General features: G+C 40.5%; 1 protein-coding gene across 1 annotated transcript in view; it reads left to right on the top strand.

Annotated features, from left to right (window-relative positions):
• The window catches only part of LOC126424633 (zinc finger protein 271-like), a 32,055-nt gene that overhangs the window by 10,503 nt on the left and 7,431 nt on the right, over positions 1-14,121 (top strand). Inside the window, 2 exon segments of the mRNA XM_050087367.1 lie at positions 2,821-2,855; positions 13,452-13,567. Coding sequence (XP_049943324.1) covers positions 2,821-2,855; positions 13,452-13,567 — 151 coding nt within the window.

Here is a 14,121-nt window from a genome sequence, read left to right as displayed (position 1 = left end):
CAGGACATTTGTGAAAATTGGCTCTTACTAAGGCTGACTGGTTTGCTTTAGCCTCCACTACCACCGTTGGATCTCCATTACGTGGCAGCGACGATGTGATGATTCTGAATGTTACTACAACCATTGATTCTGCAGCTCAGTCATTGCTTCTGCAGCTGAATTGACAGTCCATTGTTCCTCAGGTTGCCCTCAGTGCCTTGGTGGTGGCCAGAAATCGCTGTTGCAATTAGAGATCGTAGGCAGGCCCTCCAACATCATAAGCAGCTCCCTCAATGGAGCACCTCATTGTCTTCAAATGTCTTCACACCCAGGTCTGTCAGCTAATTAAGAGACAGAAGCGGGAGTGCTGGAAAGAGTACATATCCACCATTGAAATCCGAACCTCTCCTTCCCAGGTCTCCATTAAGATCACATGGCTTTATAGATGTCAGACCCCTGCAGGTATGCCTGGCATTTCCACACATGGTGCTGTATGTAACATCCCAGATGCAATCGCAGAGCGGTCTGCTGAGCGTTATGCTCGAAACTCTGTGTCTGAGAATTACCATCCCACCTCTCATACCATAAAACACTGGGTGGAATTGTACCTTTCTTTTACTACACAACACCCTCAGCCGTATAATGCTCCATTCAGTGAGTGGAAATTTCTCAGTGCCCTTACACGTTGTCCCAACATAACCCCTGGATCAAGTCACATTCATCACCAAATGATTAACCATTAGTGCGTTACCAGGGCTATCTTCTTGTTGTCTTCAACTAGATCTGGAGTGATAGCAAATTCCCATCACAATGGCGAGAAAGTATCATCGTTCCAGAGCTAAAACCTGGTAAACCCCTCTAGATTTGGATAGATATCGTCTTCTTAGCCTTACCAACGTTCTGTGTAAGCTCCTCAAACGTATGGTGAGCGAGCAGTTATGTTGACTCCATGAGTCTCAGGGCCTTCTGGCTCTGTCCCAGGGCGGTTTTCGCTCCACTACTGTCAACTTGGTATATCTAGAGTCTGTCATTCGAATGGCCTTTCCCACCGTCATCGCCTTATTGCTGCCTTTTTTGACATGATGGATGCCTATGACACCACTTGGTGACACACATCCTTGCAACATTATGTGAATGGGGTCTCCAGGGCCTGCTCCCGATTGGATGCCTATGACACCACTTGGTGACACACATCCTTGCAACATTATGTGAATGGGGTCTCCAGGGCCTGCTCCCGATTTTTAAACATAGTTTTTTGTCGCTGTGCACCTTCAGAGTTCGAATCAGCTTCCTACAGTTCCCGCCATATCGAGGAGAATGGAATTCTGCAGGGATTTGTATTGAGTGTCCCTCTCTTTTTAGCGGCCATTAAAAGTCTTGCAGCTGCTGTGGGTTCTGCAGTATCAGCCTTCTTATATGCCGACGACGTTTGGATTTCCTTTCACTGATCTACTATTAGTGTTGCTGAAAATCTACTGCAGGGAACCATACAAAAGGCGCATTCACGAGCTCTCACCCATGCCTTTCATTTTTCAGCAGCCAAGACTTGCGTCTCTCACTTCTGTCGCCGTCATAGAGTTCACTCACACTCACGATTTTATTTTGATGACCTTCTCCTTAATGTACTTGACTCTTATAACTTTTTAGGTCTGATTTTCGACGCCTGTTTAACTTAGCTTCCCCATCTTCGTCAGCTTAAGCAGAAGTGCTGGCCGTATCTTAACATTCATCGTTGCCTGAGCCACACCAATTGGTATGCAGACTGCCCTATACTGATGCAGTTGTACAAAGCCATTGTACAGTCCTGTCTTGACTATGGGAGCCTGGTGTATGGTTCAGCATCGACCTCAGCATTGCGGATGCTGAGCCCTCTACACCACTGTGGATTTCGACGCGATGGGAGCTCTCCATTTGAGCCCTGTGAACAGCATAACTCGTGGAAGCTGTAGCTCCTACATTGCAGATCAGGCGACAACTGCTTGCCAGGTATACCACACACGTTACAGCTTGCTTAGACATCTGAATCACCATCTCCTTTTCTCTAACATGGCGATCCATTTCACACAGTGGCATCCCAGATTGGGGATTCGAATGCAGTCCCTGTATCCCCTCTCACTGAACTCTTTCCCTCTACCACTTCTCCTCTGTGTCCACTCATGCACACCTCCATGGGGTCTATCTCGGCCACAGCTTCGTCTGGACCTGTCACGTCCCAAAAGATTTAGTTCATCATCGGCACTCTGTCACCTATTTGTCTCTATTCATGACATGTCTCAGGATTCAGAGATAGTTTACACAGATGGCTCCATGGTTGATTGTGACATTGGGTTCAGTTATGCTCATTCAGGAAATAGTGACATGGCTGCAGTGTTTCCACTGCAGAGCTGGTAACCATCTCTCAGGCTCTAGAGCATACCCATTCCTGCCCCACGGAGTCCTTCCTCATTTGTAGCGACTCCTTCAGCACCTTACAACCTCTCGATTAGTGTTATCCTCGCCATACTCTGGTAAGGCCATCCTAGAGTCTGTTTACATCCTTGAACGGTGTGGACAGTCAGTGGTCTTCATATGGATCCTGGGACACGTCGGAATCCCGGGAAATGAACTTGCTAACAGGCTAGCCAAAGAGGCTACCCGTAAACCGAGGCTGGAGATCGGCAAACCGGAATCTGATCTTTCATCAGCATTATGCCACAAAGTTTTCGGGATCTGGAATACTGAATAGTACATCCTAACTGCACCCAATAAATTACATGCTATAAAGCAGACAACAAATGTTTGGGCGATATCCGTGTGAGCCACTTGCAGGGAATCCATTGTCCTTTGCGGGTTCTGCATCAGCCATACTTGGATGACTCACAGTCATCTCCTCTGTCACGACGACCCACTCCACTGTTGCTGTGGTTCTCGATTGACAGTAGTCCACATTTTGATGGACTGTCCCAATCTAGCCACCCTGAGACGGACTTTCAACCTTCCTGACCCACTACCTATGGTGTTAGGTGACAATGCCTCAACAGCTGATCTAGTTTTAAGTTTTTTACCGTGAAGGGGTTTTTTGTCATTCTATTTAAGGGTGGTCGTCTCAGCGTCATCTTTCAGGCCCACAGTCCACCTGAATTTAACTCTTTCTCCCTCCCACTGGTGCTGTCTGTTCGACTTGGTGTTCGTCTTTTCAGCATCTGTGTTTCACTTGCCTTATTTTTTTTTTTTTTTTTTTTTTTTTTTTTTGCTGGAGATTTTAGTGTTGCAGAGTGACTGGCTCATCCTTTTTTTATTCTTGTGATCAGCCAGCCAAGGCCGTCTGCTATATTGTTTTAACAGCTGCTACCGCTTTTTTCCTTTTACTTAATGTTTTCAATTTTGGCTTGACACTTTCGTTTTCTCCTTTAGATGTGGCTAAACACACAGTTTTACGCATTTTATTCTTTTCCCGGAATTCAGGCGATAGAATTCCTTTGGAGTATGGTTTTAATCCTAGATCTGTGTGACTAAGGAAAAAGAGACTAATAACCTTACAGTCTAGTTCCTTTAATCTACAAACCAAGCAGCCTTCCAAGTTGCAAATGGTAGTGGATTGACGTCAGTGGAATGCACGCTATAGACCGTATGGCTTGGAACTCTCCTCAAAATAACCAATTTGTAACATTTCGTTGTGACACTGTGGTGCCAACTGCTGCTCAAATTGCAGCTGTAGATGCAATGCAATGTGCCAAAGCCATATGTCAAACACTATGGTCTTCACTCTTGACAATGCCATGTGGTCATTTGGAACCCAGACTTCTCGTGACCGTACATTCTCGCGACCATCTGTACCAAAAGTCATCTACAGTGGTTACATTCCTGCTAAGTTTTTTTTTCAGTGTCGTAAAGTGAACATTCAGCTTCTATTAGCCCTATTAGATTATGTTATTCAAACTAGGTAAAAGTAAATGTCGTGTGACTAGGGCCTCCCATCGAGTAAACCATTCACCGGATGCAAGCCTTTCGATTTGCCGCCACTTCAACGACTTGCGCGTTGATGGGGATGAAATGATGATGATGAGGACAACACAACATCCAGTCCCTGAGTGGAGAAAATCTCTGACCCTGTCGGGAATCGAACCCAGGCCCTTAGGATTGACATTTTGTCGCACTGACCACTCGGCTACTGGGGGCAGACATTCAAACTTGGTGAGGTCTTGATAGTACTGTATTTGTCGCGGTAAAGGCATTCGTGATTAACATCAACTCACCACCTCTGATCTCAAATGTGAGTAACGCTAACGACTTTTACAACATGTATTTAAATCAAACCCAAAATGGTCAGCTATAGCTTTAGTATGGTTCTACTTGACACATTCACGTAATTTAAACATCTGGATGTAACGCTGCAAAGCAATATGAAATGGAACGAGCATTTGAAGACTATGGTAGGGAAGGCAAATAATCGATTTATTGGTTTATTGAGGGAATTTGAGGAAAGTGTGGTACATCTGTTAAGGAGACCATATATAGGGCGCTAGTGCGATCTATTCTTGAGTACTGCTTGTTTGGGATCTGCACCAGGTGGGATTGAAAGAAGACATTGAAGCAGTTCAGAGGCGAGCTGCTATATTTGTTACCATTAGGCTCTATCAGCTTGCATGTGTTACGGATATGCTTCGTGAACTCAAGTGGGAATTCTTGGAGGGAAGATGACGCTCCTGACTGTAGAATTATCCTTCTGCCGCCAACACACACTGTGTGTAAGGACCACGAAGGAAAGATATGACAAATTAGGGCTCATATGGAGCCATATAGAGAGTCATTTTTACCTGACTCCATATGTGAGTGGAACAGCAAGGGAAACAACTAGTAGTGGTACAGCATACCGCACCATGCAGTGGCTTGCGGAGTATGTATGTATATGTAGATGTAGGTGCATTCGCATAGTAGCACAACTCTTATACGACTGGTGCGAAGTTTGAATAGACATCATGTTTCAGATCTAGGGACACAACTACCAGCTCTCATTTATGTCACACAACTCCTTGGTATTTGAGATTTTTTTCTGTTAATGCACCTTTTCAGTGATGATAAGCGGCTTCGAAAAACTCCTCTTCCATTCAAATAAAACAGCGCAGATGTACGTATTGAGACGTAACACCTGCAATGCAGAATCGTTGTAGCAGAACGTTCTGAAGGAATGAAGATGCTGCACGTTTTCAAATTACGTCCTTGTGGGTCAAGAGGAATTTGTGATAGTGAACATTGGTTTTGCCCAGGCAGATAGAGATCCATCCAGACGATGCCTTTTTCTGTTCAACTTTACACGTGCACACACATTTCCAACACTAGCATGCATGCATTGGAAGGTGTACACTATAATGCATTGCTTCCCAAGTTACACTACTGGCCATTAAAATTGCTACACCACGAAGATGACGTGCTACAGACGCGAAATTTAACCGACATGAAGAAGATGCTGTGATATGTAAATGATTAGCTTGTCAGAGCATTCACACAAGGTTGGCGCCGGTGGCGAAACCTACAGCGTGCTGACATGAGGAAAGTTTCTACCGATTTCTGATACACAAACAGCAGTTGACCGGCGTTGCCTGGTGAAACGTTGTTGTGATGCCTCGTGTAAGGAGGAGAAATGCGTACCATCACGTTTCCCACTTTGATAAAGGTCGGATTATAGCCTATCGCGATTGCGGTTTATCGTATCGCGACATTGCTGCTCGCGTTGGTCTAGATCCAATGACTGTTAGCGGAATATGGATTCGGTGGGTTCAGGAGGGTAATACGGAATGCCATGCTGGATCCCAACGGCCTCATATCACTAACAGTGGAGATGACAGGCATCTTATCCGCATGGCTGTAACGGATCGTGCAGCCACGTCTCGATCCCTGAGACAACAGATGGGGACGTTTGCAAGACAACAAACATCTGCGCGAACAGTTCGACGACGTTTGCAGCAGCATGGACTTTCAGCTTGGAGACCATGCCTATGGTTACCCTTGACGCTGCATCACAGACAGGAGTGCCTGTGATAGTGTACTCAATGACGAACCTGGGTACACGAATGGCAAAACGTCATGCTTTTGGATGAATCCAGGTTCTGTTTACAGCATCATGATGGTCGCATCCGTGTTTGGCGACATCGCAGTGAACACACATTGGAAGCGTGTGTTCGTCATCGCCATACTGGCGTATCACCCGACGTGATGGTATGGGGTGGCATTGGTTACACGTCTCGGTCACCTCTTGTTCGCATTGATGGCATTTTGAACAGTGGACGTTACATTTCAGATGTGTTACTATCCGTGGCTCTACCCTTCATTCAATCCCTGCAGAACCCTACATTTCAGCAGGATAATGCACGACAACATGTTGCAGGTCCTGTATGGGCGTTTCTGGATACAGAAAATGTTCGACTGCTGCCCTGGCTAGCACATTCTCCATATCTCTCACCAATTGAAAACGTCTGGTCAATGGTGGCCGAGCAACTGGCTCGTCACAATACGCCAGTCGCTACTCTTGATGAACTGTGGTATTGTGTTGAAGCAGCATGGGCAGCTGTACCTGTGCACGCATTCCAAGCTCTGTTTGACTCAATGCCCAGGCGTATCAAGGCCGTTATTACGGCCAGAGGTGGTTGTTCTGGGTACTGATTTCTCAGGATCTATGTGCCCAAATTGCGTGAAAATGTAATCACATATCAATTCTAGTGTAATATATTTGTCCATTGAATACCCGTCTATCTTCTGCATTTCTTCTTCGTGTAGCCATTTTAATGGGCAGTAGTGTATATGGAAAGCTCGAAATTGTGAAATTTATTAATGTCCTCAATGTCTTGTGCAAAGAATCTATAAATCTCTTTAAAATATGTTGATATCATTGTTTTATGAGAACCTTCCTTTTGCATGAGAGAAGAAATTTCATCATTATAGGGAACAGACTAGAACATAAACCGCAACTGTTGAGTATGACACTTCAACCACTACACTCTAGAAAGGCTAGCCTACTAGTTACAGACGTTAGGAGAAGATATTTCTGGGCTTCTGTTAGACCACACTGTAGATAAAGAGCAACATTCGTATTTAAGAATACATAAGCTTGTGTCACCAGGTGATACAAAGTAATAACTCTTCTTGCAACAGTACTCGAATACAGTTGTACTGTACAGGCTGACAGACCGAGTTCTTTGAAACATTCCACAGCAGAGACACCTGAAAAAAGGCATTGAACTGTTGATAAAAGCAGAGGGAGTTGGAGTATATGATATTTGTGCTAGGGCGGTAAATATTTAACGTAAACTGGAGGAAAAATGTGATTTTAGATTATTGTCGCGTCCTTCACCAAATGGATAATACTGTATTTCCAAACAAACATTTCATTTGTTAGCATTCGTCCAAATCATGTCGAAAACTAGGCACTGTCAGTCACTAAATGGAATGATACTGTCCCACTGGCTATGGTCCTACCTCTTTCAGATTGATGAGGTGTTGATGTGTGACAAAGTATGTGACTACCAGACAGAATTACAGATGGTGTAAGGGAGAGTGTTGTAGCTTGGACACTTTTGAGTATTTCGCATCTAGGAAGCCATGTAGAGGAAGTTTTATATATTTTCCTATTCTATTTTTAAATGACTGCATTCAGTTTTTGTGTCTGCATTATCTTCTTGAAATTACAAAAATTACTACATAAAAATAAGATTTTTCCGAAAGTGAAGAAGTGTTCTGCAGTTCTATGAAAACTTAAAACTGGTGCACTTGAGGAAAATTTTTCATTACTGTATTTGATGTTCTATCTGTTACAACATTACTCTACTACACGCAAACAATCAGCAAGAGAAATCAGATGAAATAGAAATGTTATGGGGAACCAGTAATCTAGTAATTTCCATTTTAAAGACAGATAACGCTCTTACAACATTAAAAAACTTATAAATATCACATCTCTCATAGTAAACAACCTTCTATTTTCAGATAAAAGCTGCTACATGACTGATGAAATATAGTTTAACTGATCACACTACAACTAGTTTTAAAAATATAAACTTTTACTGATCATAAGATTCTATAGCTCGAGAAATAACATTATCTCCCTAGAACAATATGTACCACAACAATAAAGGCCATAGAAAATACCAGAAACTGATTATGGGTGTGTGTAGTGGGCAGTCCTTCAAGTGATTTCTTAAATTAGTCAGTAGCCTCAAACACCAAGCAGAAAACATTGTGTGATTTTATTTTAGAATTTTGTTGTTGTTGTCGAGGGGGGGGTGGGTGGCTTCACAGTTTCAGCATGTTTTAAGAAAAAAACATGGTCCAAACAGGTTATAATATATTTATTGTTCGTGCTATTAGCTTATTTTTGACTGTTAGTCATTTTAAGTCCTTTTCCCCAACCCTCAAGTTCCACATCACATTTTGCTAAGTAGGCAGTACATATGTACTATCTCTCTCCTATTTGAATGTCTGTGTAGAAAGAAATTGTCTCAGTGTGAAACAATACTTATATGGTTAGCCTTTATTTCGTGTAGGTACTGGGAAGTTATAAAAATTAGAAACACATATTAAAGAGAACTACTCAAACGTGGCATGCTGCACAATTTAATCATACATTAACGAATAACAAACTAGGCAATTTATGTTGCAAAATAGCATAGTTACAATTCTGAAGAGGAAACAGCAAACATAGAAATAGTTGTTGTGTGAAGACTGACTCTAGACAATTGCCTGAAATCATTCTTTGGTTGTAAATTCACTTAGTCATGGTCCCCATCGACAAGAACCAGTAGTGTGCGTTGGTTGTGATGTTCTTATATCATAATCAGCGTAATTAACTTTCAAATAGTGGTATATGTTTTCCAAAATGAAGAGTGCTATAACTTTGTAGAAGTCTGTCTTTTTCCCTTTATAGATTTTATAAAAAGATTTTCCAAATATATACTACTGTACATGTTGTTGGTGAAGTACATTTTAATTAATGTCAGAATGTTTGGTTCACCTTTTATTTCCACAATGATCTGCTGTTGGCATCTAACTCAGGTTTTGATTATTATGTATTATTTCATGTGTTTTATGTTAAGAAAAGTTGCTATCTCTGAAAATTCGTAACAAAAGGGTTCAACATTCGTGTATATGTTTGTCAAATTTACAATTAAAATCGTATTTATTATGACTGTTAGCACACTATTCACTGGTACACATTGTTGAAGCGTTAATGATTAACGTCAATTACTTTTTAATATAACTCACCGTTACTGCAACTCAATTGTGAATGACCAGGCTAAAAAGGAAAAAAAATGTTTCATATATCAGGGCAAAACACATACTGCATTTTGTTTTTGTGTATAGTATTTGTAATTCTTTTATTTCACACAAAATGCAAAATGCTATAAACAGGGATGTAAAAAATTAAAAAAATTGCTTTAAAATTCATCATACTGGACACGTCTTTTATAAGATTCTGCATGTGTCTTCTTACTTTTTCAACATATGACCTAAACAAATGACCTAAACATCCATAAAAATGAAACTGTGCGCTTATTGTGTACAGAACCAACTATCGAAAACAGAAAATAATCTTTATTCTTCGTCAAATATTGAGAAACCGAGTAAAACAATAATATTAACATTAGAAAAAACCTTACGACTATTGGGCTGAAAGGCTTTCTCAGTTAGTAATTCATAACTAAAATGGTTACTACGTTGTCAAAGCCATCAAGTGAGAACTTCCTCTGATAGGGTTTCGTGGATTTCGCTACTCTCAGTTGCGATGATTTGGCATTCCGCCGCAAAGGGTGTGACTTAATCAGTTATGTGCAGTATCTGTGTATATTTGTAAGCAGATATCCAGTTTTTTGTGGACAAGTGAGATAGGTCAACTGGAGCCTTCGATAACACCCATCCGACTTGAGGCATGCTCTAGTACTACTGGTGTGAGTGACGTCATTCATCGGTCAGGGATTATACAATATCTTTGGTTGTCTTTGCAGCCAGCGAAAACACTGGCTACAGTTTACATGTACTTGGAATCATCTTCCAAATACAGAATTGTTGCCTGATGTTCTACTTGCTTTAAGATGTTGAGTCTCAGATTGTGTGTTACAGTGATGTTAACCTGTTAAAACTTGTTTTACTTACACACCGCATTTTGTAGACAGCTGCGATTTTTAGCTATTTTAGCTTTTTGGCTTTTTTTTAAACTGTTTTCGGTTATTATCTGTTTATATTGACATTGGTGCTTACGTTGCGCTATATAGGTCAGTGATGTTTTCGACATCCCCTTTCGTTAGTTTTTGCAGTTTTTTACTGTGTGTTTTGGTATCGCCATTTAGTTTTTGTATTTCCATCCGTTTTTGACTTATAGTATTGGTATCAGCTAGTTAACTTGGGATATATAGCTAATCTAATGATTTCGACACCATGTTCCGATAGTTCTCGCGATTTTCGCTATGTGTATTGGTATCACCTTTTGACTTCCTTAACTGATATACGTTTTTTGCTGTCTGTATTGCTATCTGTCTTTTCAGTTGAGCTGTATCGATATCGCGTTTCGTTAATTGCCGTGATTTTTCGCTATTTGTATAGATACCTTTTGTTGGCTTTCTGTATTGCTGTTGGGTGTGTGCCATTTAGTATTAGTATCGATCTCTTATGCTGAGCTGTACTGGTCAAGTGATATCTTCAATGCCCGTTATTGTTGGTTCATGCTAATGTTGAGGTTTTTATATCTTTTAAGGGGATATGGAATCACCTATCCCCGCAATGTTAATATATGCCTACTATAGGGAACATTTTCTCACAAACTACTGGAGACAGAGAGGTAAAAATTTTACTGTATGTGCATTCATATGTTACAACAATACTGAAACAACAGTTTATTGTCAAAGTATTTTCTTACAGAGATATTGTACATTTATTTTTAAGTAAATTTTTTCCATCGCTTTTTACTAGACTATCACCCCTAAGTCTTTTGTAAATCAAGTAATTAAAAAATCGTTGTTTCAGTATGTAATAGGGACCTATGTCACTACGTCATAAAAATTTCAGACTTCTAGGTTGACCAGTACCTGAGATAATGTTCCTAGATGAAGTAAAAAGTAAACTTACGGGAAACGGAGAAAGAAGATTAAAACATTCCTGATCCGTAGCTAATACCCCCTTCACAGTCTTCATAATCATCTTCAAGTCTTCTTTTGGCACCCCTCTGCACCTGTCTTGCTTTTTTCACTAATGTCTTGATTATATTATCAGCATGCCTTAGTCTGTGCTGATCTAAAAAGAACATAGCACGTACCGTACGGGAACCAACACACATACCCAACTTTTGAAGGACCTGGCATTTAGTTATATTTCCAAGATTGAAGGTTGCCACAGCATCATACACACCAAAATGTAGTGTATTAATTCTGACAAACACTGTTTTTGGGAGACGATGCCATATCACACTATTCAAGCACTCGTTGGGGCTCTGCGTTTTTCCGTGAAGACATTTCATCAGAAGACTTCTGTCAGCCAGATCTCTGAAAATGAGCTTTATTTCTGCCATGATGGCTGATGGTAGACTGTGGTGGTGAATGTATTTCTCTCCTGTTGTTAGTCCCCTATTGTATTTACACCAGCTGTTTTCACTTTTGGGGCACAAACCATGTTGTGGATGCTCATCCGTGGATGCGGTGTGGAAATATAAAGCCCATATAGCTCTCCTCATTTCTTCAAGATTGCCTGTATTTTGCCTGATTGCAAGGCCATAGCAGTTCTGAATGTGGTCTATTATGGAATCAGTCAATCTTCCTCTGCCATCCAAGGTTTTCCCATCATCTAGTTTTTTCCCTTTCATAACTGATTTTAACCTTCTCAGCCTGGCACCCATTCTCTTCTGCACATGTCCTATACATTCAAGTTTGCTTATATTTACACTGTTCCCATATGGTTTGCTTTCCAAAACTTCTTTGAATGCTTTAGAGTCACCATCTCCCAGATATTTGACATAGCGAACATTATACCACTGTGAAGAGCGATGAAAAATTTTCTTCACCCCAGCAACCTCCATGCCACCACTACTACCATAATAATTAGCAATACAGTCATCACTGTGTTCATTTTTCAGCCTGCCTGTGCACCTACAGTATTTAGACATTATTGCAACATCAATAACCTTGCCAGTATCAACACTAGTTGCTGTTACAACACCATTGTTGGAGGTGTGGCCCCTTTTCTGCCACGTGCCATCAAACGCCACTGTGAGGTCACGACTGCCGTCATTTTCTTCCACTGCTTCTTCCACAGCAACCTGCATTGACTTCTGTGCTACATCTTCAACTGCAGATCCTAGTACATAATTGTAAGCTTCAAACTTTGAAGGTGCACTTGGAAGATTTAGAACACCACATAGCATATCACCAGCTGCTTTGCCCTTACCAATTGCTCGCAATCCATAAACTAACCTAATATTTACACTATAAAGTTCAGTTTTCTTGTTTCCATTATTTACAGTTACTGAAACCGAACTTGGAAACTTACAGCTGTATTTACAAACACTGCATATTAAATTAAACTGGGCAGCCAGGCCAACATGGGATTCTACTTTCAGAGAAACGTTTCCATGACATTTTTTGCAGCACAAACTGTTTTCAAGAGCTTCACACAATATATTCGTATCAATGAGTTCAAAAACTTCATTCCCTCTATCAAGTAAATTATATTTCTCTTCCAAATCTCTTAGTTTTTTATGAGAAGCACTGTTTTCATTTGGTGTAAGTTCGTTCGGCAAATCAGTAATAAGTGGATTCACATTTTCCAACAGTGATGATGATGAACTGCTTTGCTTTGCTAATGAATCATTATTTCTTTTCTTTTGCCAGTTCACACGCTTTTTAAATACTTTTGCTTTAGCTCTAGGCATTTTCACTGCGAAAAATGAAGCACTAAATACGAAATAACTCAACAACAACTACTTTCTTATATCACACTGTTTACAAAACAGTCCCGCCACAAAGTCAAAGAGTAACTTGAGGAAACCAGAGAGAAACATTTTTGGGCAACTAGTGTATAAATAGTCGCTGGAAACCCGGATATTTGAATTCATGTCACTTTAAAGGTACTGCCAAAAAGTTCATGGTCAGCCACGAGAGACGTGTATAACTAAAGCGCAATACCCGATCTCACAAATATATAAAAATAAAATAGTTATAATTGTAGTAGAGCTATGTATGATACATCATTTTAAAGAGGAAACATGGCAGAATATAATACGCCAATAAAAAAAAATTCGATTTTTTAACCCAAAATCCGATTCCGTATCCCCTTAAACCAACCATTGTGTTGTGATTCTCAGGTTGAGGCGTTTTATATATTTTACAGTTGTATTTCTCCAGTTGTTATTTTAGTTTCTTCCCATCCAGAACTGCTGATTTCCACTATTTTTCTCGTTAGCGTCAATATTTATTGTTAAGAATTTGCAGGATTTTCTGTTTTATGTTTATATTTAGGTGTCATGGGTCAGCGTTTTGAAATCGTGTTTGTGTAGTATTCTGGAGCTTATAATGACGTCAGTGGCCAAAGACAATGCAGCTATCGACGACTCTGCTTTATCTAGCGAGAGCATGTAAAACTATCTCTGTCGTCATATATTAGGAGTTTCATAACGTTTACGAGTGCTGTGCAAAAAATAAGTAGAACTATGTCGTCAGTTGTAATTTACCTTTTTGCTTTATACAGATTTTGGCAATTAGCATCCTCATTCAGACTATCATTCCCCTTAATATAGCGTGTTTCACGCCATTCAAGGTATGTTTTTGATAGTTTTCGGAAGTTTACGAGTGTCCCGTATAACTTATTTTGCAGTAAATCGACGGATACGAGTTGCAGTCGTGTTCTACAAATTTTGGCAGCAATACCTTAGGAAAATTGTTTCCCATAATTACCCTGTAAATAAACACATTGTTACTGCAATATTTCGCACTGTTATCTCCTTTTTGACCAGCTTGTTCTAAGAAAATATTCGAAAACAAAGCTCCTACAAAGGAAACTTCTGTGGCATAATATTGTGTTATGTGCACAATGCAATTGTGGTATCAACTTCCAGTTAGTTTGCCATTACAATTGCAGTAAATAATGTGAGCATTCCTTTTCAATTTCCTTTAATGTCGAGTTTGTTAC

This window comes from Schistocerca serialis, chromosome 10 (genome assembly GCF_023864345.2).
Source record: "Schistocerca serialis cubense isolate TAMUIC-IGC-003099 chromosome 10, iqSchSeri2.2, whole genome shotgun sequence".
In the NCBI taxonomy this organism is placed as follows: Eukaryota; Metazoa; Arthropoda; class Insecta; order Orthoptera; family Acrididae; genus Schistocerca; species Schistocerca serialis.
This window is presented reverse-complemented; position numbering and strand designations above follow the sequence as displayed.